The sequence below is a fragment of the Myotis brandtii genome, unplaced genomic scaffold, assembly GCF_000412655.1.
Source record: "Myotis brandtii unplaced genomic scaffold, ASM41265v1 scaffold125, whole genome shotgun sequence".
NCBI classification, from domain to species: domain Eukaryota; kingdom Metazoa; phylum Chordata; class Mammalia; order Chiroptera; family Vespertilionidae; genus Myotis; species Myotis brandtii.
The window spans coordinates 11,300,343-11,323,644 of NW_005354385.1; the positions used below are offsets into that span (position 1 = coordinate 11,300,343).

General features: G+C 38.6%; 1 protein-coding gene across 6 annotated transcripts in view; it reads left to right on the forward strand.

Moving 5' to 3' along the window:
• Positions 1-23,302, forward strand: part of PKP4 (plakophilin 4) — a 159,775-nt gene that overhangs the window by 97,549 nt on the left and 38,924 nt on the right. For 4 of the 6 annotated variants that reach the window (XM_014534081.1, XM_014534083.1, XM_014534084.1 and 1 more), the window contains exons 4-10: positions 2,438-2,569; positions 2,680-2,870; positions 5,557-6,109; positions 12,551-12,739; positions 14,509-14,725; positions 21,655-21,787; positions 22,890-23,103. In XM_014534081.1, the coding sequence (XP_014389567.1) occupies positions 2,438-2,569; positions 2,680-2,870; positions 5,557-6,109; positions 12,551-12,739; positions 14,509-14,725; positions 21,655-21,787; positions 22,890-23,103 (1,629 nt within the window). The remainder of the gene's footprint in view (positions 1-2,437; positions 2,570-2,679; positions 2,871-5,556; positions 6,110-12,550; positions 12,740-14,508; positions 14,726-21,654; positions 21,788-22,889; positions 23,104-23,302) is intronic. The other 2 variants (XM_014534082.1, XM_014534086.1) reach the window with 2 other exon arrangements.

A 23,302-nucleotide genomic window follows, 5' to 3' on the forward strand; every position in this document is an offset into this window, starting at 1 on the left:
TAAGATGGGGAAAATGGTACTACTGCCTCAGAAGGATCATGTTATGTACTACTTTTTATAATCAGGGCAAAAAATGTAGCTGCCCATACAACAGCAAGATGCCTTTCACCTGTATGAAATGTATGGTCACTGGTGCATGCAGCATCCTGGCTTGTGAGAGGGATGTCCAACTGCTGGTTTAGGCCCAACATCCCCTGAGGGGTCCCGGATTGCGAGAGAACGCAGGCCAGCCTGAGGACTCCCCCCACCCCCTTCACAAATTTTGTGCACCAGGCCTCTAGTCCTTAATAAAACTCCTTCAAGAATTGCTGAGTAAGAATTTTTAGAACTCCGGAATTTCACGCAGAAGACTTACGAATGAAGCAATAACTCTTATCAGCCTGATAGATACTTAGATCATGTTTCAACATGTACTGGGGAAACCATACACACTCTGTAATTTTTATTGAAATACCAAACTTCAGAACTGACACAATTCAGAACTGACACAATTCTACCACCTAAAATATACTGTCAAATAATAAATCAAGAGGTAGGTAGTTAAAAACCTATATTAAGAATGTCAGCAAATCTTTCCTGAGGCTAGGAAACAAAGCCTTGAATTGAATTTGACATCAAGTTGAAGGGTTAGAATGTAGTGGGATTCCCCAGTTTCCCCATAAACCTTGTACCTTCAAAACCAGCCTAATCAGCACTGCCTAAAAGTTTTACTTCCCTTCACATAGACAAACTTTATTGAGGACAGTAAAATAAAGCCATAGCATGATGCCAGGCGTGAATCAGCACTCAGAACTGCTATTCTTGTTGGGAGTTTGTTCAATAAATATTCACTGGGCACTACCGAGTGTTATACACCTATCCTAGGCACCAAGGAAGCAATTAGGAAACAGTATCCAGGCCAAAGTTCCTGCCCACATTGAGCTTATATTCTAGTGGAGGGGGGTAGAAGGGACAAACTGACTGTGATAAGTGGATACTGCTTAGACCAGTGATGGCGAACCTTTTGAGCTCGGCGTGTCAGCAGTTTGAAAAACCCTAACTTAACTCTGGTGCTGTGTCACATACAGAAATTTTTTGATATTTGCAACCATAATAAAACAAAGATTTATATTTTTGATATTTATTTTATATATTTAAATGCCATTTAACAAAGAAAAATGAACCAAAAAAATGAGTTTGCGTGTCACCTCTGACACATGTGTCATAGGTTCGCCATCACTGGCTTAGATCTTACTTCCTTTAGGAAATTTTTCCTAAGCTCCTTTCCCCCAGATATTGACATTCATTCATTCATCCCCTCTCCCTCTTTCTTTCCCTCTCCCTCACACATACACGTGCCCTGTCTTCTCTCATAACTACATTCCTAGGGCCCGGCATATAATAGGCTCTTAATAAGTAAAGGAAAAAAGTCAGAAAGGAAAGAGAAATGAAGGCATTGAAATCCTTACGATTGTTTACGGAGCTCAGTATGTGATACAAGATTTAATTTAAATCTTTGAAGTGAGAGTGAAGCAGTATTTCTGAAAAAAGAATGTTTGTTAGCAACATGAGGATGAAATTTGAAGAAAGAAAGACTTACGGAGATAATCACAACATGGGCAAGTGTATTTTGAAGATACTAGAGAAAATAGGACATATGTAAATGAAATTGGGAAAAGGCAATATAATCTACATCACCTAAATTTACAGCATAAAAAAAAAAAGAAATTGGAATAGGGGGAAAGGAGATACATTGTTCTGTTTTTAAGTTCAAGATGAAAGAATGGTACAGTTGACAGTAAAACAAGATAATGGGAGGACTAGATTTGCCCAGAGGAGACAATATCAGGTTAGATTTGTCTGTATTAATTTGGAAAAAGACTAAAAGAATAAAAAAGCAAGTGGTTAAGAAATTAAAGTCTTCTTTCTTTGCAACTCTGAAGATATTAAAGTTTCCATTATTTTGTAACTGAAAACTATACAGCTTTCCATTGATTTTAGATGATATAAAATATGATATGAAAAGCTAGCCCTGTCTTCAGAGGTTTCACTACCAAGCAATAATATGAATACCATATGAGTTTAAGTTGAGAAGTTTCTATTATGGAAGGTCTTTTCGAGTTCTTAGCCACCACTCTCACGCAGAGTCAGTGAATCCTCTTGGAGGAAGTCACCGGAGAGGTGAGTTTTCCAAGGGAGAACATTTATTTAATATATTGTATAAATTAACTTGAGGCTGGTAATCAAAATGAACATGACATTTAGCAAAATATATTAATAAAGTGAGTATATGAAACTCTTATAGAAAAGAGGCAAATGATTCTACAGTTTAAGGTAGAAATAGTCTTGTATTAATGTAAAGGTTATAATACATAACTGATAAATAACTGAACCTTGGTAGTAAGTTTTTATGTAAGATTGTCCTTAGATTTAGCTAATTAAACTTGTCTTCTTACAGATGTGCCAAACCCTGGTGTAAACAAGCCTAGAGCTTCTGACACTGTCCATCCCAACAACTATCTCATCAGGACAGAGCCAGAGCCAGGCGCCCTCTATTCACCAGAGCAGACATCTCTCCATGAAAGTGAGGGTCTGTTGTGTTATCTTCTCACTATTAGATTTTCTTTTAATATTTTCTTTTTGAATATGAGCCTCAGAAGTGTAAAATAAAGGTATTTTCTGCTGGTTTCATTCCTACAGGATCATTGGGTAACTCAAGAAGTTCAACGCAGATGAATTCTTATTCCGACAGTGGATACCAGGAAACAGGAAGTTTCCACAACAGCCAGAACTTGAGTAAGGCAGACAATAGACCATCGCACTCATTCATAGCATCCACTAATAACCATTTGGTGAGGCATTCAAGAGCTGAAGGACAAACTCTGGTTCAGGTAAACCAAACACATCAAGATCCTTGTAAAGAAATACCCTCCTAATTGGAATATCTGTTATAAGTATTTTTAAAAAGTAAAACCAATATGTACAATTTTGAATTTATAGAAAGGATAAAATAGTGAATACATTTTACGTTGTGCAAGTCTATGGTGTTAAGGAATTTTTAGGCATGAAACCTAAAAATATATTAATTGTTTAAATGAGCTCCTGTTAATGAATTCTGATAAATTCCAGACACAGAAGAGTAATTATTTTAAAAGAAGCAAGTGTAGCATGAGGGGAGTGAGAGAGAACTGTGTGGAAAAGACTAGAGCTAAAATATGCTCCGGAGCCCTAGCGGGCAGAGCACTGGTTCCACACCTGCATGTGGAGTGACCTATTCCAACCAAAGGTTTTGCTTTCATCATTGGAATTGCTCCCTGAGAACACATTTCTTTCCTTTGCTAGCATATAGATATTTCTGCCTACAGAAGCATGACCGTTCTCTTAAGGGTTTTCCAACTTGATAATCAAAAAAATAATAATATTGCTTATATGTTTATAAAACTTCTTAGGTCCTGACTAGTTGCCACTTTATTCCCTTCAGTCCACCAGCATATTCCAGAATTAATAGAAGCGGTAGGAGTTCCGAGTGTCAGTAATCAGTGAGGATAACTGTCTGTCCAAGTACCTTAGTGATTTCTCTGAACCTGAAACATGGTAAGATGATCAAACAAGTTAGGCGAACACTAATCTTCCCCTAATGCAGTACAGGAACCCCTGAAAGTACCACAGAAGTCAGCCAGGGTTCCCAGTGCCAGAGGAGAAACAATAGGACTTGGGCTCAACAATCTAGGGGAAATTTTTAAGAAATGAGAAACATTTCTATATTAAAACAAATACAAATACAGTGCATCAAATTTGAAGGTAAAACAAAAAATCTTGTATTGCCTGAAGCAATCTACTTCAAGCTAAACCCCCAGTCCTCAGATTATACATTTACTCCTTTGCTGTTAGGAATGCTTTGATGAAAAAGTTTGAGAAACTTTGGACTAAATGCTTCCAGGAGTTCATATCTGAGGTGAATTTCTGTCAGCAGACCTGAAGTCACACTTTTTAATAATAATCTTAACTACAGAATTGTCTATTTTTTCCCTCTAAAAGTGGTCATGTTACCTCTTTTATTTTAATTATAATAAGTGTATTTTGTTTCTAGAGCTGAAGAATTAAGTTGCAAGGGGGGTGAACTTAATTTACATATAGTCTGGACAATATATTTTTTTAGCTATCTGGGCCAAGTATCATCCCATTTTGGTAGTAAAAAGTTCGTATGTGGGATTTTCTTATTTTTAGCACGATCAAACCCAAAGCGCAGATTTTAATTTTCCAGCTGTCTGCTAATTTTTAACCCCCTTTTCCTTGCCTGTTGTTTATTAACAATTATCTTCCCTCCTCAGATCCTCTACTCTCCATGGCTATTGCCTTTCCTGAATTGAGCTTGAGCATGAGGTCTCAGAGCAGGTGTTTCAGCCAGCCCAGTAGCTGTGACACCTGGAGACTAGGCATGCTTTCTCTTAGGACATCTAGGAGTGTACAAAGTCCTGTCTTATCTCTGTCTCCTTCCATTATTGCCCAACTAAACGTGACGGGGTAATGGCAATCACTAGGGAGATACAGAGCAAGTGCCGGATCCTGGGCTTGTAACCAGTGTCCTAGTGTCTGTTTCCCCTGCCTGTTCCCCTTAGGCCCATTCTCCAGTCCAGCCATATTCTTCACTGTTGCACCACTTTGAGAAAGGGATCTGAGACCCAATGTTTGTGGGAGTCTACAAGATTCACAGAAGGACCAGCCTTGGCAGAAATGTTTTTCGTTTCTCATTCTGGTCTTTTCCAGCTGGCTAGGCCAGGAACCCAGCAGAGACTTTGGCATTCCTCCAGTGGGAACAGATTTTGGGGCGGGGGGGGTACCTTTGTGTGTATCTCTTTAAAGCTACCACCTAAAGATAAGAGCTCATAGATTAAAGGAGGTAAAAGAATTGGCTGAAATCGTTAGAGGCCACACTAGAGCTAAAAGAAGAGACAAATTTGGCTCGGCACCTGTGCAAACAGGCTGTCCCTGGAGAGTTAATTCACAGGAGAGGGTGGACCCCAGGCGCTGTCCAAACATTCATTTATTCTGCATTGAGAGAACACATTCCTTTTGTTAATGGGGCCAATCCATAAAGACTAAACAATTATAGATGCTCCTCTAGCTACATTACATGAATGAATCCAAATTTTTTGTTGTTGTGCAGAAATACATCATATTGGCCAAAATTTGACTCTCAGGGAACAAAATAAGTACATTGCTCCAGTAACATGTCATACTTGCAATACAGTGTGTTATGTGTTTTGGAAATGCATAGACAAGAGGGCAAAAATCTAAAGACAGAAAAAAAAGGGATATTAAATGTCTTTAGGTCTCTCTTTACTGTTTGAATTTAGTTTTCTGAAGGGGGAAAGTTAGAGATTATGCCACCAAAAAAAGGTAGAGTAAAAAAAACACAATAAGGAAATATTAAGATCCAGCTCTAAAGCATAACAAGGAAAAGAAACTTAGATGCCTAAAATAATCATGTTGTAGTGAGCTATATGCATTTGTTTCTGTGATGACAATGGACACAAAACCTTGGATAAACCCATTCTCTTTTTTCCCCTTTATCAGCCATCAGTAGCCAATCGGGCCATGAGAAGAGTTAGTTCAGTTCCATCTAGAGCACAGTCTCCTTCTTATGTTATCAGCACAGGCGTGTCTCCTTCAAGGGGGTCACTGAGAACTTCTCTGGGTAGTGGATTTGGCTCTCCATCAGTGACTGACTCCCGACCACTGAACCCCAGTGCGTATTCCTCCACTACATTACCTGCTCAGCGGGCAGCATCTCCGTACTCTGCGCAGAGACCCGCATCCCCAGCAGCTGTGCGGAGGATTGGGTCAGTCACCTCCCGGCAGACCTCCAATCCCAACGGACCAACCCCTCAGTACCAAACCACTGTCAGAGTCGGGTCCCCGCTGACCCTGACGGATGCACAGACTCGAGTAGCTTCCCCATCCCAAGGCCAGGTGGGGTCGTCGTCCCCCAAACGCTCAGGGATGACGGCCGTACCACAACATCTGGGACCTTCACTGCAAAGGACTGTTCACGACATGGAGCAGTTTGGACAGCAGCAGTATGACATTTATGAGAGGATGGTTCCACCCCGGCCGGACAGCCTGACAGGTGAGTACAGGTGACAGCACTCCATAAAGTCCTGTGAGAACATCTGTGCAATTTCCTCTAAAATAGAGCGTGATAACATGGGAAGCTTGTGTGCTCTTCTCAAAATGTATACTGCAGACTTCAGGCTGACCGATCTTTCGGACTCTATAGTTCACATCACCTAACCTCTTCTAGAGTGAATAAACTTTTTTCTCTCACAGTATTAGGATATAAAGGTAATTTTGCATTTTAGAAGAATGGTTGGGATTTTACACTATTTGTTAGTATATTTGCTTAATGAAAGGTTTTTTACCACATAGGCCTACCCATATCCAAACCCAAGATATGTTAAAAGGTAGTATCAAAATATCCGTTTAAATATTAATATTTTGAAGAAATGCTTTCATAGTATAGGCTAGAATATGGATTTTCTCACCAACTGCTTTGATTTTAGCATCCCAATGGGAAAAACACAAAGTTATTATGAATTGGCTTCAAATGCCACTTAGATTAAATCAGAAAGACAGCAGCCAGCTTCCTGATGTTACAGCCATTTCCTTCAGGCTGTCTTCATGGAGGGCTTCCCAAACAATATGTAGGCATGGTTCTTTATAAAATGAAACTTATCTTCAGCTAGTATTTTAAATTACATTTTTTAAATAATATATACACAATGGTAAAAAAATATTGAAACTACAAAAAAATAATAAGTGAGAAGGGAAAGTCTCAAGCTCCTCTTTGTCCCGATGCAGTCCCACTCACCACTTCATGTACCTTCCAGTATGTTTGCTTGTATATATAAATATATATATTATATACAAATGTGCATATATTGTGCTTTTATACTGATGGGATTCTATAATATGTATCTTCTTTTTAAAATATATTTTTATTGATTTCAGAGAAGAAGGGAGAGGGGGAGAGAGAGAGAAACATCAATGATGAGAGAGAATCATTGATTGGCTGCCTCCTGCAAGCTCCCTACTGGGGATCGAGCCCGCAACCTGGGCATGTGCCCTTGATCGAAATCGAGCCCGGGACCCTTCAGTCCGCAGGCCAGCACTCTATCCACTAAGCCAAACAGACTAGGGCTCTTCTTTTTTTAATATGTCTGAGAGCTTACTTCATTCTCTCGATGGATGCCTAGGACCTCATTTTTATAGATGTATTATAATTTATTTAATCACTTCCCTATTAATAGACATTGAGGTTGTTTTCATTTGGGGCTATTGGAGACAACAGTGCCCAATACGTATATTGTTCTTCCTGCATATTTACACCTAGATACTAAGATAGCTATGGGATCCACTTCATGACATAGAATTGCTGGATCAAACTACATATTGGTTCTTAAGGATGTATTGTCAGATTACCCTCCAGGAAGGTGGCACAGATTTAAAGGTCCACGACTAGTCTGAGTGTGCCTGTGTCCACTGTCCCTTCGCTAGCACGAAATGTTTCATTTTTGCCAATGTAGTAGGCAAAACTGTGCTTTATTGTTGTAAATGGCCTTACTGAGTTATGCCAAAGGAGGAAGATTTCATGTTTATCAGCCATCTTATTTCTTTTTTGCAAACCATAAGTTCAGGTCTTTTGCCTATTTTTATAAGGTGTAAAGCTTTTTATACTTGAAATAAATTAGTCCCTTATAAATTCTTCTTAATTATTTCCTCCATTTTCTAATCTGTCTTTTGACTTTGTTTTTAGTATTTCTTAGTTACAGAAGTTTCTTTTTAATCCTTACCCAAGGATATGTTTTTATTGATTTTAGAGAGAGAGGAAGTGGGAGAGAGAGAGAGAGAAACATTGACGTAAGAGAGAAACATTGATCAGTTGCCTCCTGTACACACCCCAACCTGGAATCGAACCCGCAATCTACTGTGCTGGGCTTGCCTCTGCCCGAGTGTGAGTGATGTTTTGAGTCTCAGTGAATCAAGAGTGTTTGTGGCTCTACTGAGTGGTGCACAAGATGCCACTTCAACCAACTGAGCAACCTGGCCAGGGCTTTATAGAATTTTTTAATATTTTTGTGTAGTAAAATTAATATGTTTTCCTTATGGCCTCTGGGAAAGGTAAATCCTTTTTGAGATTTTCTAATTGAATAATTTTTCATGAAGAATTAATATTGAACTTGATTTTGAGCTCGAATAAATTCCTAGTGGAAAAACCACCTCTCTTCACTCAGCCATCAGAGAGGTTTACCAGGCTTAGATATTTCCTGGCATGCCTCTGAAAAGTATACAGCACCGTGAGGTAGGAATCATTTATGAAATCCTATCTCCCAAGGTAACCTTAAAAGATACATAGTTCTGAAGATTTCTGTCTTCCTCCCTGTGTATGTCTAGAATGGCTGTGCAGTAATCTGTTTGTGAAGAGTGAAGTGGAAACCCAGGAAAGGAGTGAGCACATAAACACTGGCACCTTGTTAACCCTGTGGTTTACAGATGAAATTAGACTTTATCTTTCAGTCGGGGAAAATGATACCTAGCCTAGCACAGAGTTTTTCCTAGAATGCTGCCATCTTCAGAAGAAGCAAAGGGTTTCCTTGAAAATGTTTCCCATCATCTATCTGCCCACTTATTCTGAATATGGATTCTATTTTATGAATTCCCTTTTTTATTCTTTCTTCAGAGAATGATGTCATTATATTTGCTATGGTTCTTGATTTCAAAGAAGTAAAAATCTGCTCATTAATAAGCCTGAAGCAATCCTATATTATAAAGCTGTAATATGCAAATTGACTGCCACACCATCAAGATGGCGGTGCCCAGGGGGTGGGGGGGGAGGGGGGCGAGGCCGGCCACTCTGTGCACCTGCCGCCGGAGTCCCCTCAACCCCGCCAGGGTCTCGGGGCCTCCTGCACCCCCCACTGACTGAGGCAGGCAAGCAGGGCCGGTTGAGGCGCAGGCAAGCCTCGGATGGCGGCCAGGGCCTGCCGAGGCTTGCACTGCTGGCAGTGGCAACAGCAGAGGTGTGATGAGGGCGTCGCCTACCCCGATCACCGGGTCACCTCCCGCCCCTGTGGGCTCCCGTACTGTGAGAGGGGGCAGGCCAGGCTGAGGGATCACCCCCTCCAGTGCATGAATTTTCATGTACCAGGCCTCTAGTATTTTATAATGGACTCAGACACTTGGATATTTGCTGATCATAACGTAAATGATGATGTAATGTGTGTATAAATTAATTCCTACAACAGAAAAATATGTCTGTCCTGAAATATTCATGTTGGTGTAATCATCACATGCCAAGAAAAGTTGAAAGAATAATACAAAGAATCCATATTTGGGAGATAAATATGTGTTTATTTCCAATATCTTAAATATAAAAGTTTTAAATCACAGGCAATATATCATTGTAACAGGTAAAGTAATATGTATTTCTGGAATTGCAAATAGAAACTATTGGAAAGAAAAATATGTTGTGGAAGATCAGTGTTTTCTGTTAGGATGGGGAGATAAAAATTACTTAGTGGAAATACTTCCGGAACAATTATTTCTAATAGCAGTTATAGAACATAATTAGTTGTCTTTCATTTTAAAAAGTAGTGAATTAAGTGCGTTCCTAAACATAATTATTTAACTTAATCTATAGAGGCCATATAATTTTGTATTTTTAAAATGTTAATATATAGGACCCTGTGTTTTACTTTTTCTCATGAATGAGCAAATAAACAAAATAGTAACAGTCACTGTTATGCTATTCTCAAAGATTTATAATATCAAGAAAGTACTATGTCTCACTATGTCTTTTATTTCACATTATAGTCTGTCACATGGTAGTTCATCTCACTAGTTAGTAGTCCTGTAAGTGAGTATTTACTGGATACTTTTAATTGTTCTAAGTCAGCTCATTTTGTTACCTTTCCCATGAAATTATAGTAAATATTTACAGTATTTTCATGTTGTATGGATTCCAGCAGTGCATGCAGCCAGATCCTCCCACCATCCTATATAATAAAAGGCTAATATGCAAATTGTCCCCTCAACCAGGAATTTGACCAGGAGTTTGACCAGGAGGCGGGGCCGGCCAGCCAACTGCCTGCGGCCCCTCCCCCCCAGCTGGCCCTGCTCACAGTAGCCCCCTTACCCGATCAGGGGTGGGGCCAGATGGCCAACTGCCCACAGCCCCTCCCTCCGATCAGTCCCAATTGGGGCGGGCCGGCTGGACCCCACCTGTGCACGAATTTGTGCACCAGGCCTAGTCTATAATAATTAAAGCATATATGCTAATTAGACCAGACATCCTTCCTTCAGGACAAAGCCGCTGCAGTGGGCGGGGCTGAGGCAGAGGCCCCCGGCCACGGTAGCAGCGGGTGGGGGTCGCAGCAGAGGCAGCAGAGTCCCCCGGCTGCAGCGGTGGTGCTGGCAGTGGTGGAGGCGGCGGCAGGCAGGGGCCGGGTCCAAGGCCACGAATTATGTGCATCGGGCCTCTGGTGAGAATATAATTGTTCTAGTACTGGTGCAGAATGCTTTGTTCTTATCTCAAAGCACCATGGGTGGTGGGGCCACCACCAGCGCCAGGCTTGCCTCTGCCCAAGTGTGAGTGATGTTCTGAGTCTCAGTGAATCAAGAGTGTTTGTGGCTCTACTGAGTGTTAACATTGCACCTCGTATTGATAAGATTACCAAGGACTAGCTATATTGACCTGCCTGCTTTGTGTCACCATTAACAAGAAACAGAGCCTGCCCTTTTGTTCGAAACACTCCCGAGCTCCATAAAGAAAAGGAGCTTGTACTCTGCTGAAAGAATGAGAAATCTGCCAGTAATAAAAAGCTGAGAACCTCAAGTGAGACCTTTCAAGTAACAATCCTAATATCATCTCTAGAATTACAGTGGCTTCCATGGAACCCTGGAGGCTAACCTTGCTCTTGCTCTTTCACTTTATGTTTGCAGAGGGCTCTGTGGAGTTCAGGGTTGCTCACACCACTTCTCATTGGCCCTTGAGGGATAGCATGTCCAGTGCAGAGTGTGCAGTGAGAGACCACTGACCTGGGTTCCTCGCAGCCCTACCAGGAAGTACCTCTGATGGAGATAAATCATATTTCCTGTGGGGCTCTCATTTTCCTTGGTTTTGAAATGAGAAGGTTTGGCTGAATAATCCCCCAATTACAGGATTGTTTAAACCTTTGATCTTCATTTTAGCAAGTGAGGACCCAATAGTTAAAACCCAGATTGATGCATTTGGTTTCTTCCCATGTCACTTTGCTCTTCAGGGTAGGTAATAATCATTCATTTTAGAAGTTTTATGTATTAACTTTCTTGCTACTCCTCAGTAAGCAACATATAATTATCACTCACACTCAAGCCCATTTGCTTTTAGTTGTGTATGATTAACTGAGATGTTAACAGGATGGGACTGAAGCTGTCTTTTTATAATTAGTTACTGTGTTAATTATTTGCAGCCTTTTTAAAAGCAAATATATGACTGACTTCAGATATATTTGTGCTGTCCCTTGCTCATATTTGGATAAAACTGTAGTTGGTATTCTAAGCAAGTGGCAGATTTTACTTACTCATGATGATGAATCACAAACTTCTGAGCAGGATAGTATAGAATATACTAATACACTTTTATTCAGAAAATAAAATGCTTGGGTTTGAAATCTACTTTGTTATCATGAGTCCCATGCGTAAACAGTAGTCATTAGCAACTTGAATGAAAGAATATTTCAAATGATTTAATATTCATGTACTAACTTTGTACTTTTTCTTTACACTGGAAAGACGGTAAACAGGAATCTGGTATGTGGGTTTTTATGAAAACAACTGTTTGTTGATGTTTTTTAAGAAAAAAAGAAAAACTGCATTGATAATAAATAATAAAGTAATACTTGATAATACTTAATAAGTGTTACTAATTCACTGGTAATAGTCCAAATATTGTAAGGTAAAATTCTGTTTTCCTGTAAAAATCATGAGTGAATTAATTGAGACATATTTCAAAACAGTTCTTGACCATCAGCCTTCACTAAGCACTACTAGGTAGGTGTTGTCTTAGGAGTTGGGGTTTAAGGTGGCGTGGGACATGGTGGGCCCTGCCCCCAAGGAGCTGATTGCCCACTTGGTAAGACAGGGTAATTCTGCAGGGCAGGAAAAGAGACTGAACCACCATTTGTATGTTTTTAACAATGGAAATCGTATAATGGTAGAAGAGGACATTCTCTTTTTGGTCATCATGATAAGATAGCTTCCAATTGGGAGAATAAATTTCAGACTATCAAACCAATTAGTAATTCCTTATTACTTTTTCTTAGAAAATTTACTTTTATCTTGCTACTAAGAGAATTTTATTCTAAAAATTTATGTGATGTCCTTTTCATACCTGGCATCCTTTCTTTGTGAAACTCACTAGGTTTGGTGTTTTGACTTAACATTTGGTCCTATTGGCTAGGAGTTTCATTAGGGCTTTTAACCTCACCACATTTTTCTCACTTTCTTAACGATGTCATTTTCCTGCCTCTAGGCTTACGGAGTTCCTATGCTAGTCAGCACAGCCAGCTTGGACAAGACCTTCGTTCAGCTGTGTCTCCCGAATTGCACATCACTCCTATATACGAGGGCAGGACCTACTACAGCCCAGTGTACCGCAGTCCAAATCACGGAACTGTGGAGCTCCAAGGATCACAGACAGCATTGTACCGCACAGGCTCAGGTGGGCATCAGCTGAAATCACACCAATCTGGTTGTCAAGAAAATGGCTGTGGCAGCAGATCAATAAACAGTAAAACAAAAGTTCATTTTTTAACCTATTTTAGGTGATATCTTTTTACCTTAGTTCAGTCTAATCAGTGAGTGGAGTGATTATGCTGTGAATTCACAAATAAGTTTATGGAACTGTAAATCTGACTGTCCTTGGATTAGAACTATATCAGATATAGAAAAGAAGGCTTTTATTGGGATATTTTTTTGTTGCCTGGAATGTGTATTTGGAGGAAATCCCTATATGAGTTACTTCGCTATCTCTGACTTAGCATGTGTATAGTCTCGAGTGATCTTGGTGATATTCTTTTTTATATAATGGATTTCTTCCAAATGCTTAAGAATGGAATGTGAAAAACATTCTTTATGGTGGACTCAATCTGGGACAGAATGCAGTGAAGACATTTCTAAAAATAGGGAGCTAGTGCATCATACCCTTGCACCCACCCTCACATCTCTGCCACGCCAGCCTGTAGTGGTTGGTAGAGCAGAAGCTGCAGCCCATGGCCATGTAAGCTGCAGATTGTGCTGCCAGTTTGGCCCAAGGAATCTCCTGTGGCCCCTTCTTTAAAAAAAAAAAAAAAGGCAGTTCAAGTTTATTACATGTTCACAAATGAATTCCAGGTAGCTATGATAACCCCCTAAAGCACAACCCTAGGAGACATACCTCCCAGAACAAAGGAGGGTGAAGACTGTGTTTGAATTGTTTTTTTGTCAAAGCTGGTAATTTGGTCCACTGCAGGATTTTTCTTCTAGTAGAACGTACCAATTTTTAATAATGTTAGTGCAGAAATATTTCACTTATGTTCTGTATATTGAGCATTTTCTTAATAGGATTAAGAACTAATGCTATTAAACTCTTTGATTGCAGGAATTTCAATCATTGGAGAAATACCTACTGCAATGATTAGAAAAGAAATGTTAAATACAGTGTACAGTATCTTTTTTAAAATAATATTTATTGATTTCAGAGAGAAAGGGGAGAGGGTGAGAGAGATAGAAACATCAGTGATGAGAGAGCATAATTGATCAGCTGCCTCCTGTATGCCCCACACTGGGGATTGAGCCTGCAACCCAGGCATATGCCCTGGCCGTGACCTCCTGGCTCATAGATCGACACTCAACCACTGAGCCACGCCGGCTGGGCCAGTGTACAGTATCTTTATACATAGGATCATGCAATAATTTCAGGAAGTAGCTATGGTAGAATTTGATATATCAGTCTTCTTTCTTGTGAAGTGAACTTTCCAAGTTATCAAAATCCACAAGTCTATAAATGAAATGTATTGCAAACAGAGTAACCTATATACACTATTAAAAGTTTGATAGTTTTAATTTTCTGCAAATTTGACATATCTTGTTTTTTATTGCTAAAATGAAATTTTGAAATTAGTTTAATTTTTTCTTATGTTTCTCTTACTGTTACTGAATTTTAATAAACATATTAAGACCTATTATGAGTCAGATTTATAGTTTCATTTTTGCTCTTTTCTGCTAATAAAATCAGCGTAATATTGTTAGTGTATATTGTTAGCATATACGAAAAACTGAGGTACTTTTTTTAGCACTAATGAGCTAGATTGGTAAAATCTAAAAGTAAGTAAGTTATACAGTTGTTAAAAACTATAATCCTTCTTGAAATTGAAAACATTTGACTTTGATAAGTATCACCTCACGGAAAACATACTAACCTTTTTAAAATAAATGTTGACTTTTTGGTAGGTATTGGAAATCTGCAAAGGACGTCCAGCCAACGAAGTACCCTTACATACCAAAGAAATAACTATGCTCTAAACACAACAGCTACCTATGCGGAGCCCTACAGGCCAATACAATACCGAGTGCAAGAGTGCAATTATAACAGACTTCAGCACACAGCACCGGCTGATGATGGCACCACGAGATCCCCATCAATAGATAGCATTCAGAAAGACCCCAGGCAAGTACTGTTATGTGTCTTCAGAATGCTATAGAATTATAGAAGCCAACCAGTTCCTTTATTCTCACTTCTTTTCAAGTTGCCAAGACTCTTATAAGATCGGTAACTCCTTATCTCTAATATTTCCAGTTGCATTCCAGTATTGTAAGTCATTGTGGTTAATTCCTTTTAAATAATTCATTTAAAGAAGGAAGATGGATTCCTTCTTTCAATGCTTTAATAATAGGTTAGAGAATGCATGGGTCTGTCTGAATATCTGCAGCATTCATCATTGAAATACTTCACCAAGACAGTTCTCTGGTCTGTCCTCTTAGTCTGAATCACACAGAAGATTTTTAAAGGATCATTTTACCACTTTTCCTTTTTTCCTGACTGACTTCGTAGATGAGGACTTCAGGAAATGCATATGGTTGTTTTAAATGGGAAAGACCAGTGTTGTACATTTTTAATCATGTGGATCAATGCTATTTTGTGCTTTTATTAACTTGGTCCTTCAAAAAGCTCTATGCCATTTAAGAGAAAATCATTTACAAAAAGTTCTCATAAGCAAAAAATATTTGGCAAATAATAAATGTTTCCTTTTGTAAATTTTATTTGGACATGTAGAAAATGTGTTTTATTAAGATAAGTATGAGTCATTTAGTACTTGCTTTTTACAGGCTGGCCTCATCTTTAATGAAAGCCATTTAAAATATTCTGGAAATAAAGATGTTTAGAAACTGAAAGAGAACTCTAATTTCTGTGAAAGTGAAATTATTGCTAAATTTTAAGCAGCTTGAGTGCTATTTTAAGGCATATATTAGCAAGATTTCATTCACTCTTCGCCCACAGATAGTTGTTTCACTGGAAAATTGTTATAATTATCAATTCATTTTTATCAACCTACCAACTTATTCTAATAAATGTGAAATAAAAGCATCAGTGAGGTTTTGGTTATTAAAACAAAATAACTAAAGGTATTTTTGAGTTAAATGGGAAGCCCACTGCTTTCCTAAAACCACTCCACTTAACTCTTTTTTCTAAAATTTTTTATGGTTTATATATACATTTGATTCTGCTATTCTGCTTGCCACCTTTTTGTCATTTTAAGGATTTTGTAAAATAATTTGTCTAATAGCACCTTTAATGTAATTCAGAAATACTTTTACATGATTTTGTTTTTAAAAAATTCAAAATGACAAAGACTATGGCACCCTAATACATGGAGAAATCCTAAAAAGGGCTTTGAATTATAGGTCATTTAGACCATACCTTGGCTGAACCTACAGAGAAAAGAACAGCTACCCAGAGAGGCAGTGGTTTGATTAGAGCTTTGAGTTTAACATGTGTCCCTGAAGAATTCAGTTCTGACCTCTGATGTGAGTTGATTCACTATAAACAAGGATTTCATGTATGATAATATATTTCAGCTATTCATAGTATGATAATTTCATAGTCTAATGCATAAAAGTTATAGCTAGCTTTGATTATGTGAATGCTTACTGATAATGCATTTGTAAGATGAATAAATGATTATCTTATAATAATAGGTGTATTTTTTCTACCTGAAACTGGAATCCAGGTGAATTTGAAGTTTGAATATTCAAAGCTAAATAAAAAGCTTATGTTAACTATTATTTAATTTTGTTTTGAAAATGGCAACCTTAAGTGTTTACTCACTTCTAAACCTACTTACTTTATGATTAATGTTACATTATAATTAGCCTGAAACATTCCTGTAAGACTGAAGAAATTATTCATTTTTTCTATATAAAAGGAGATCTATGAGGGTTTTTTAAAATAGTTTTCTAGTTTGGAAGCAAAATGATTACTAGTACTAACAATACATCTTAAAGGAGTAACAAAAATACTTCCTATGGAAAGTGACTTAAAGTGACAGCATCCTGGTGATGTTTTTTGAGCAGGGCTTAATCTTTCATATTCTATGGGATAATTTCATTTATCATCTCCTTGACATTTATATATTGTCAAATGTTTTACTTCTACATACATTATAAAATCCATAATATACTGTTACTATTTTTACTGTAAATAGTCAATTGTCTTTTAAAGAAAGTAATAGAAGTATAAAAGATGGTTATTGTATTTTCCTACATATTTACTATTTATAATTCTCTTCCTGTCTTCCTATAAATTCAGTTTTTTATCTCTCCTCATTTCCCTTCAAACTAAAAAGCCTTTCTTGTGCTGCATATCTAGTGGCAAGAAATTCTCTCAGCTTTAAACCTGAAAATGTTTTAATTTCACTCGTTTTTAAAGGATAGTTTTGCTAGATATAAATTTTTGGGATAGATAGGTATAATTCCCCCCTGGTAGTTTAAAAAATGTTCATTTATTGTCATCAGAGCTTCATTATTTTTAATGAGAAATCAGACATCATTTGTATCATTGTTCTCATTATGTAATGAATCTTCTCTGTGGCTGCCTTTCAGATTTTTCTCTTTATCTTTAACTTTAACAGTTTTACTGTGAGAGGCCTAGGTATAATTTTCTTTACATTTAACTTGCTTGGGATTCACTAAGATTCTTTAAATTTTGGTTGATGATTTTTACCAAAATTGGGACATTTTCCACCATTATTTGTTTAAATATTTTTTGTGTGTCCCAAACTACTTTCCTCTTCTTCTGGGATAACTTGACATCTCACAGGTTACTGAAGCTCTCTTCAGGTTTTTAAATCTGTTTTTCTATATATTCTCCAGATTGGATTTTTTAATTGATCTGTCTTCAAATTTATTGTCTCTTCTACAGTCTCCAATACATTTAAAGCTCATCCAGTGATTTTTTTCTATTTCAGATACTTGCATTTGGTTCTTTTTTTCTTCTTCTTCTTCTTATACAGTTTCCATGTCTCTGATAATATTCCCCATCTATTCAGTTCTTATATACATCTTTTCCTTTAAGACTTTGAGCACATTTATAGTAACCATTTTACAGTCCTCTTCTTATAATTCCAACATCTAGGTTTTCTCTGGGTCTGTTTCTATTATTTGGGTTTTTTATACTTTTGTAAGTCATATTTTTTAGTTTCTTCTGAGGCCTACCAATTAAATTATGTGTGAACTGTTATGGATGATACATTGTAGGGACTCAGGATTATGTTGTCTCCTGTTAGGGTCCTGAGGTTTTATTGTGGCAGATAACTCAATCACTGGCAGACGCTTTTGATTCTGTTGAGATTGGTTTTGTTCTTTGTTAGGACGGGTCTATTTCCGATTTGTTTAACTCCTAGCACATGGCCCTTACTCTCTGGTATGGTTTGTGCGATTAGGTGCTCAGTAAGGTCTGCACCTCGGGCCCTTAGACAAAGGACAATACTTCCCAGAGCCCCACGCGCCTCACTCCGGCCGGACTGTCCTATCTGTTTTTTTTTTCTGGGTCTGTTTCTATTATTTGGGTTTTTTATACTTTTGTAAGTCATATTTTTTAGTTTCTTCTGAGGCCTACCAATTAAATTATGTGTGAACTGTTATGGATGATACATTGTAGGGACTCAGGATTATGTTGTCTCCTGTTAGGGTCCTGAGGTTTTATTGTGGCAGATAACTCAATCACTGGCAGACGCTTTTGATTCTGTTGAGATTGGTTTTGTTCTTTGTTAGGACGGGTCTATTTCCGATTTGTTTAACTCCTAGCACATGGCCCTTACTCTCTGGTATGGTTTGTGCGATTAGGTGCTCAGTAAGGTCTGCACTCTGACTGAGATGGAAGTCCACCATCACCTGGCATAAACTCAGCTCTAACTTTAGCCAACGTGCTGTCAAAGCAGGCACATGCTTAGCTCTCAGTCCTGCAGCAGCCACTTTCCACCGGACCTGTACATGTGCCCTATATGTGCACAGCCCAACACTCAACTACGAACTTGTAAATAATCCTCCCACACACACGTAGAATCTGTTCTGCATAGTTCCCTGCTCTCCATTACCCTGCCCTACAAGTTCTAACCACTTTGGCATCTCCAAATTCCAGTCTCTCAGCTCATCATCGATACTTTCCTTAAGGGTCTGTGCTTCTTATGCTACAATCCCAAAGTGCCCTCAGGCAGAAAGCCAGGTGAATATGAGGCTCCTGCGGTAATTCCCATCTTTCAAAGATTACATTCTTGTGTAACGTGATTTTTTTTAAATGTTTTTATTGATTTCAGAGAGGAAGGGAGAAGGAGAGAGAGATAGAAACATCAATGATGAGGGAGAATCATCAGTCAGCTACCTCCTGCATGCCCCCTACTGGGGATTGAGCCCGAAACCCGGGCATGTGCCCTGACCAGGAATTGAACCATGACCTCCTGGTTCATGGGTCAGTGTTCAACCACTGAACCACACTGGCTGGGCCATTTGTGGTGTTCATAATGTCTATTCATGAAATGGTCATCCAGGCTGTCCTCCAAGCCAGAAATTTCCACTGACTTTAGTTTTCAGAGGATCATATGGAAGCTGTGCAAAGAGTGGATGAGAGGAGGGGTGGCGCTTGAAGCAGAGAGAACATGTAGGAGGCTATTAGAGTGGCCCCAGCAAGACAGAGAGAATGGATGAGTATCTTCCTTATAAATGTGACCATGTCCCATTCTGTCACTCTTCTGCTTCAAAACCTCCATTAGCTCTCTGTTGCTGACAGTACAGGATGGGGCAAAAGTAAGTTTACGGTGGTGAGTACACAAAACACAGTTTATTCTTGTATTATTATTTATTAATTTTTGTATTTTGCATACAAACAGCTGTAAACCTACTTTTGCCTCACCATGTCTATAGGCCACCTGGCTTTCACTAACCTTCACCACTTCATTGGTTCTTTGTCTATATCTAAAGTTATTTAATAGTGTTTACCTCATGGGGCAACAATGGAGGTAAATAAAATCATGTATGTAAAGCTCTTGACCCAATGCTGATGCCAGTAAAATAGATAACTAATAATTTGTTGCTGGTATTAAGACTAAACTCTTTAGTTCGGCATCCATAAAACCAAATTAAATTCAATGTTTGTACCTCTAGCACCTGCAGCCTAGTAAGGATTCACTAAATATTTGTTAATGCATGGAGCCTTCCAAGACCAAGAGAGACACTAGGCCTTTAAAAACTGGGCAAGCCCTAACCGGTTTGGCTCAGTGGATAGAGCATCGGCCTCCGGACTGAAAGGTCCCAGGTTCGATTCCGATCAAGGGCATGTACCATGGTTGCAGGCACATCCCCAGTAGGAGGTGTGCAGGAGGCAGCTGATCGATATTTCTCTATCATCGATGTTTCTAACTCTCTATCCCTCTCCCTTCCTCTCTGTAATAAATCAATAAAGTATATTTTTAAAAAAAAACAAAAAAACTGGGCAGTAGAAATATCACTGGTTGTTAATTTAAATGTTTTTGTGGAAGCAAGCTAAGTGTCCATAGAGAAATAAATGGGTAAAGAAAATGGAATATTCAGCCATTAAAAGGGAAATCATGCCATTTGCAACAACATGGATGGACCCTGAGAATTATGTTAAGTGAAAGAAGTCAGACACAGACTACCAGATCAAATACCATATGCCCTCACCTATATGTGGAATCTGGAAAAACAAAACTAAACTCATCAGTACAGAGAACAGATTGGTGGTTGCCAGACGCAGGGGTTGGGGGTGAGAGAAATGAGTGAAGGTTGTCAAAAGCTATAAACTTCCAGTTAAAATAAATAGTTCCTAGGGATATAATGTACAGCATGGTGACTATAGTTAACAACAGTGTAGTTTATATTTGAAAATATATTTGTTTGGAGAGTAAACCTTAAAAGTTCTCATGACAAGAAAATAATTTGTAATTGTGTGGGGATGGAAAAAAGTTTATTCAATATTAATTCATTTTTGGATTAACAGTTTACTTTGTCCTGTAATCAAAGTCTGCGAATTTATTGCTTTTTTAACTTTTTGTAAGAAATTGGTCTGCATATGGTATAAGCATAAATTCATATTTAAAAAGGATTCCAAATAGTGGGGCAATCAGTTGACATCTGAAAATTCTGACAGTTTGATGTTACCTGAAAAAAACAAAATGTAAAAGTATATATGCTTAGTATAATTGTATACTTCTTTTACAGGAAGTAGGAGAGATAACACAGGATGTTAGGCTTCAAGGCTCTGAGTTCAGATTGCCTGCGTTCAAATGTTGCTCTACTCTTGGCTAGCTGGGTGACTTTAGACAGGTCGCTTCATCTTTCTGCCTTGGTCTCCAAATCCATAAGGCTGCTATAAGAATAAATTACCAGTAATGTGGATAAAATGCCTAGAATAGTGCCTGGCACAGAATAGGTACTCATGAAATTTTAAGTGCTATTCAATAATAATCCAGTCCTTTGGAAAAAATTCTGTATGCACACATGTGCACATTTGCACATACTTTGAAAAAAGACCAGCAGAAAATGCCAGCAGTGTTTCAATTTTCTGCACATAGGATTGCTGATAAGAAAATACTTTTAATAACTTTCTGTGTTTCTTACTTATAATTATAATCAAGAGCAGCCAATAAACATGACACTTGTTGAAAATCACCAGGCCCACAACATTTGCGATCTGTGTATTTCCACCAGCCCTTCGTTCTCTCCGCAAGCGTGACATCTCACCTAGCTAAAGTACACTTATTTACCTGAGCCTTGCGAATTTCTTGATAGGTGGAGAGGCATAGAATTAGAATCAAGGCAAGGAAAATGAGAACGTTCCTCATGTTAAGAACTTGTCTGTCCCCTTGAATCTCTTTCTGTGCATCTGTGCATCATGACTGCTTTAGGATCCTAAGCATCTGGGCCTCTGCATATGTTCATCAGGGGGAAAATTATTTACATATACTTGTATTTTAGGTCTTTTGTAACTTCCAATTTTGGTCTCAGCTGAGCTTTTTTCTTATGCCAAATGTTTTGTATTGTTAAAAACATGGGCCTCCTTTCTGAAGCTGTCTTTTCCTCATGCAGGGAGTTCGCCTGGCGTGATCCCGAGTTGCCTGAGGTCATTCACATGCTGCAGCACCAGTTCCCCTCCGTGCAGGCGAACGCGGCGGCCTACCTGCAGCACCTGTGCTTCGGTGACAACAAAGTCAAGATGGAGGTACAGGACCCAGTGCCGGGGCCGCAGGCAGAGGCAGTGGCTTTTCGTTTAGCAGTCGCATGCCTGCGTGCTTAAGAAATTACCAGATGCCCTTTTAGAGGGATTCTGATACCAGGGATGCTTTCACTTCGTAATTGTGCATTTCAGTATTTCTCAGGAAAAACTGGGATGAGTATATTTCTTAGAGTGCTTTTAGCACTTTCACTCATTAGGTTATTTGTAAAAATATAAAACATGAAGCAAAGATCAATTTAAACTGCATTTGTAAAGTATTTTGCATAAAAATTACAGTATGTCTAAAACAAATGAGCTCATGTATTTCATGAGATTCTGGTCAAGACTGGTGCCAACATACAATTAAGTAAAATTACTGAAGATTTATGACCGTTACTAATACTGAACATATAGGAATATTTTAGTTCACATTTTTACGTTTTTTGGCATTTGCAGAAACACAGTGAGTCATTGGTTATTGGCTGGTGTCCTATGTCATACAGATTATTTCTTTTAACATTTTAAGCCATCCCCCAACCCCCTGCAATTTCACATAGAACTTAAGTGTTTCTCCTCGATTTAATATGCAAAACAACATACCAGTTGTGGACCTAAAGGTGGATGCAGTAAATAAAGTCTAGAAATATTCACATAATGTACGAATGAATTGACAAATGGAAGAAAATTTAAAGAGAGTAGCTTAGAGGAACAGTTCTAAGAATCCAGTGACTTTAGTCACAGATCCTTTTCTGTGTGATTTCCAACCCTGCATATAGCTTTGTTGTGCTTGTGTATTTGTTCTTTGCACTCGAGAGTGGAAGCACAACCCTGTTGTGTTCAGAGGGTTGGAGTAGGACTGTGCTACCTACACCTGCCATTAATCCACCTTGGTCTCCCTTCCCTTTTTTAAGTCATGTACCCGGGAAATGAGCTGCATCTTGGATAGTGTCCTTAACATTTAGAAAGGATGGTTATGTAGAATGAAAAGTAACCTTTTGAAATTATCTGGAGTTGTCCATTTCCTGTGATCTTTTTATAAAAGACTTTTGTTTGATCACTGCTGAATCTCATGTCACTTAGGCCTGGTACTTAATATTTCTCATTCTAGGTGTGTAGGTTAGGGGGAATCAAGCATCTGGTTGACCTTTTGGACCACAGAGTTTTGGAAGTTCAGAAGAATGCTTGTGGTGCCCTCCGAAATCTTGTTTTTGGCAAGTCGACAGATGAAAATAAAATAGCAATGAAGAATGTTGGTGGGATACCTGCCTTGTTGAGACTGTTGAGAAAATCTGTTGATGCAGAAGTAAGGGAGCTTGTTACAGGTGGGTAAAGAATGTGATCTTTCCTGGAGGAAATGCTGAAACGGTCTGGACTGTGCCCTTGTATGGTGCCTTGTGAAGGAGTTGGAGGGTGTAGATAGGAGATGAAATAGTGCTCACAACTGTGACGTAGGCTGAGTGTAATTTAACGCCATGATTCAGAAGGCTCTCTGGTGATGCTAGGATAGTTATGGTTAGAGAT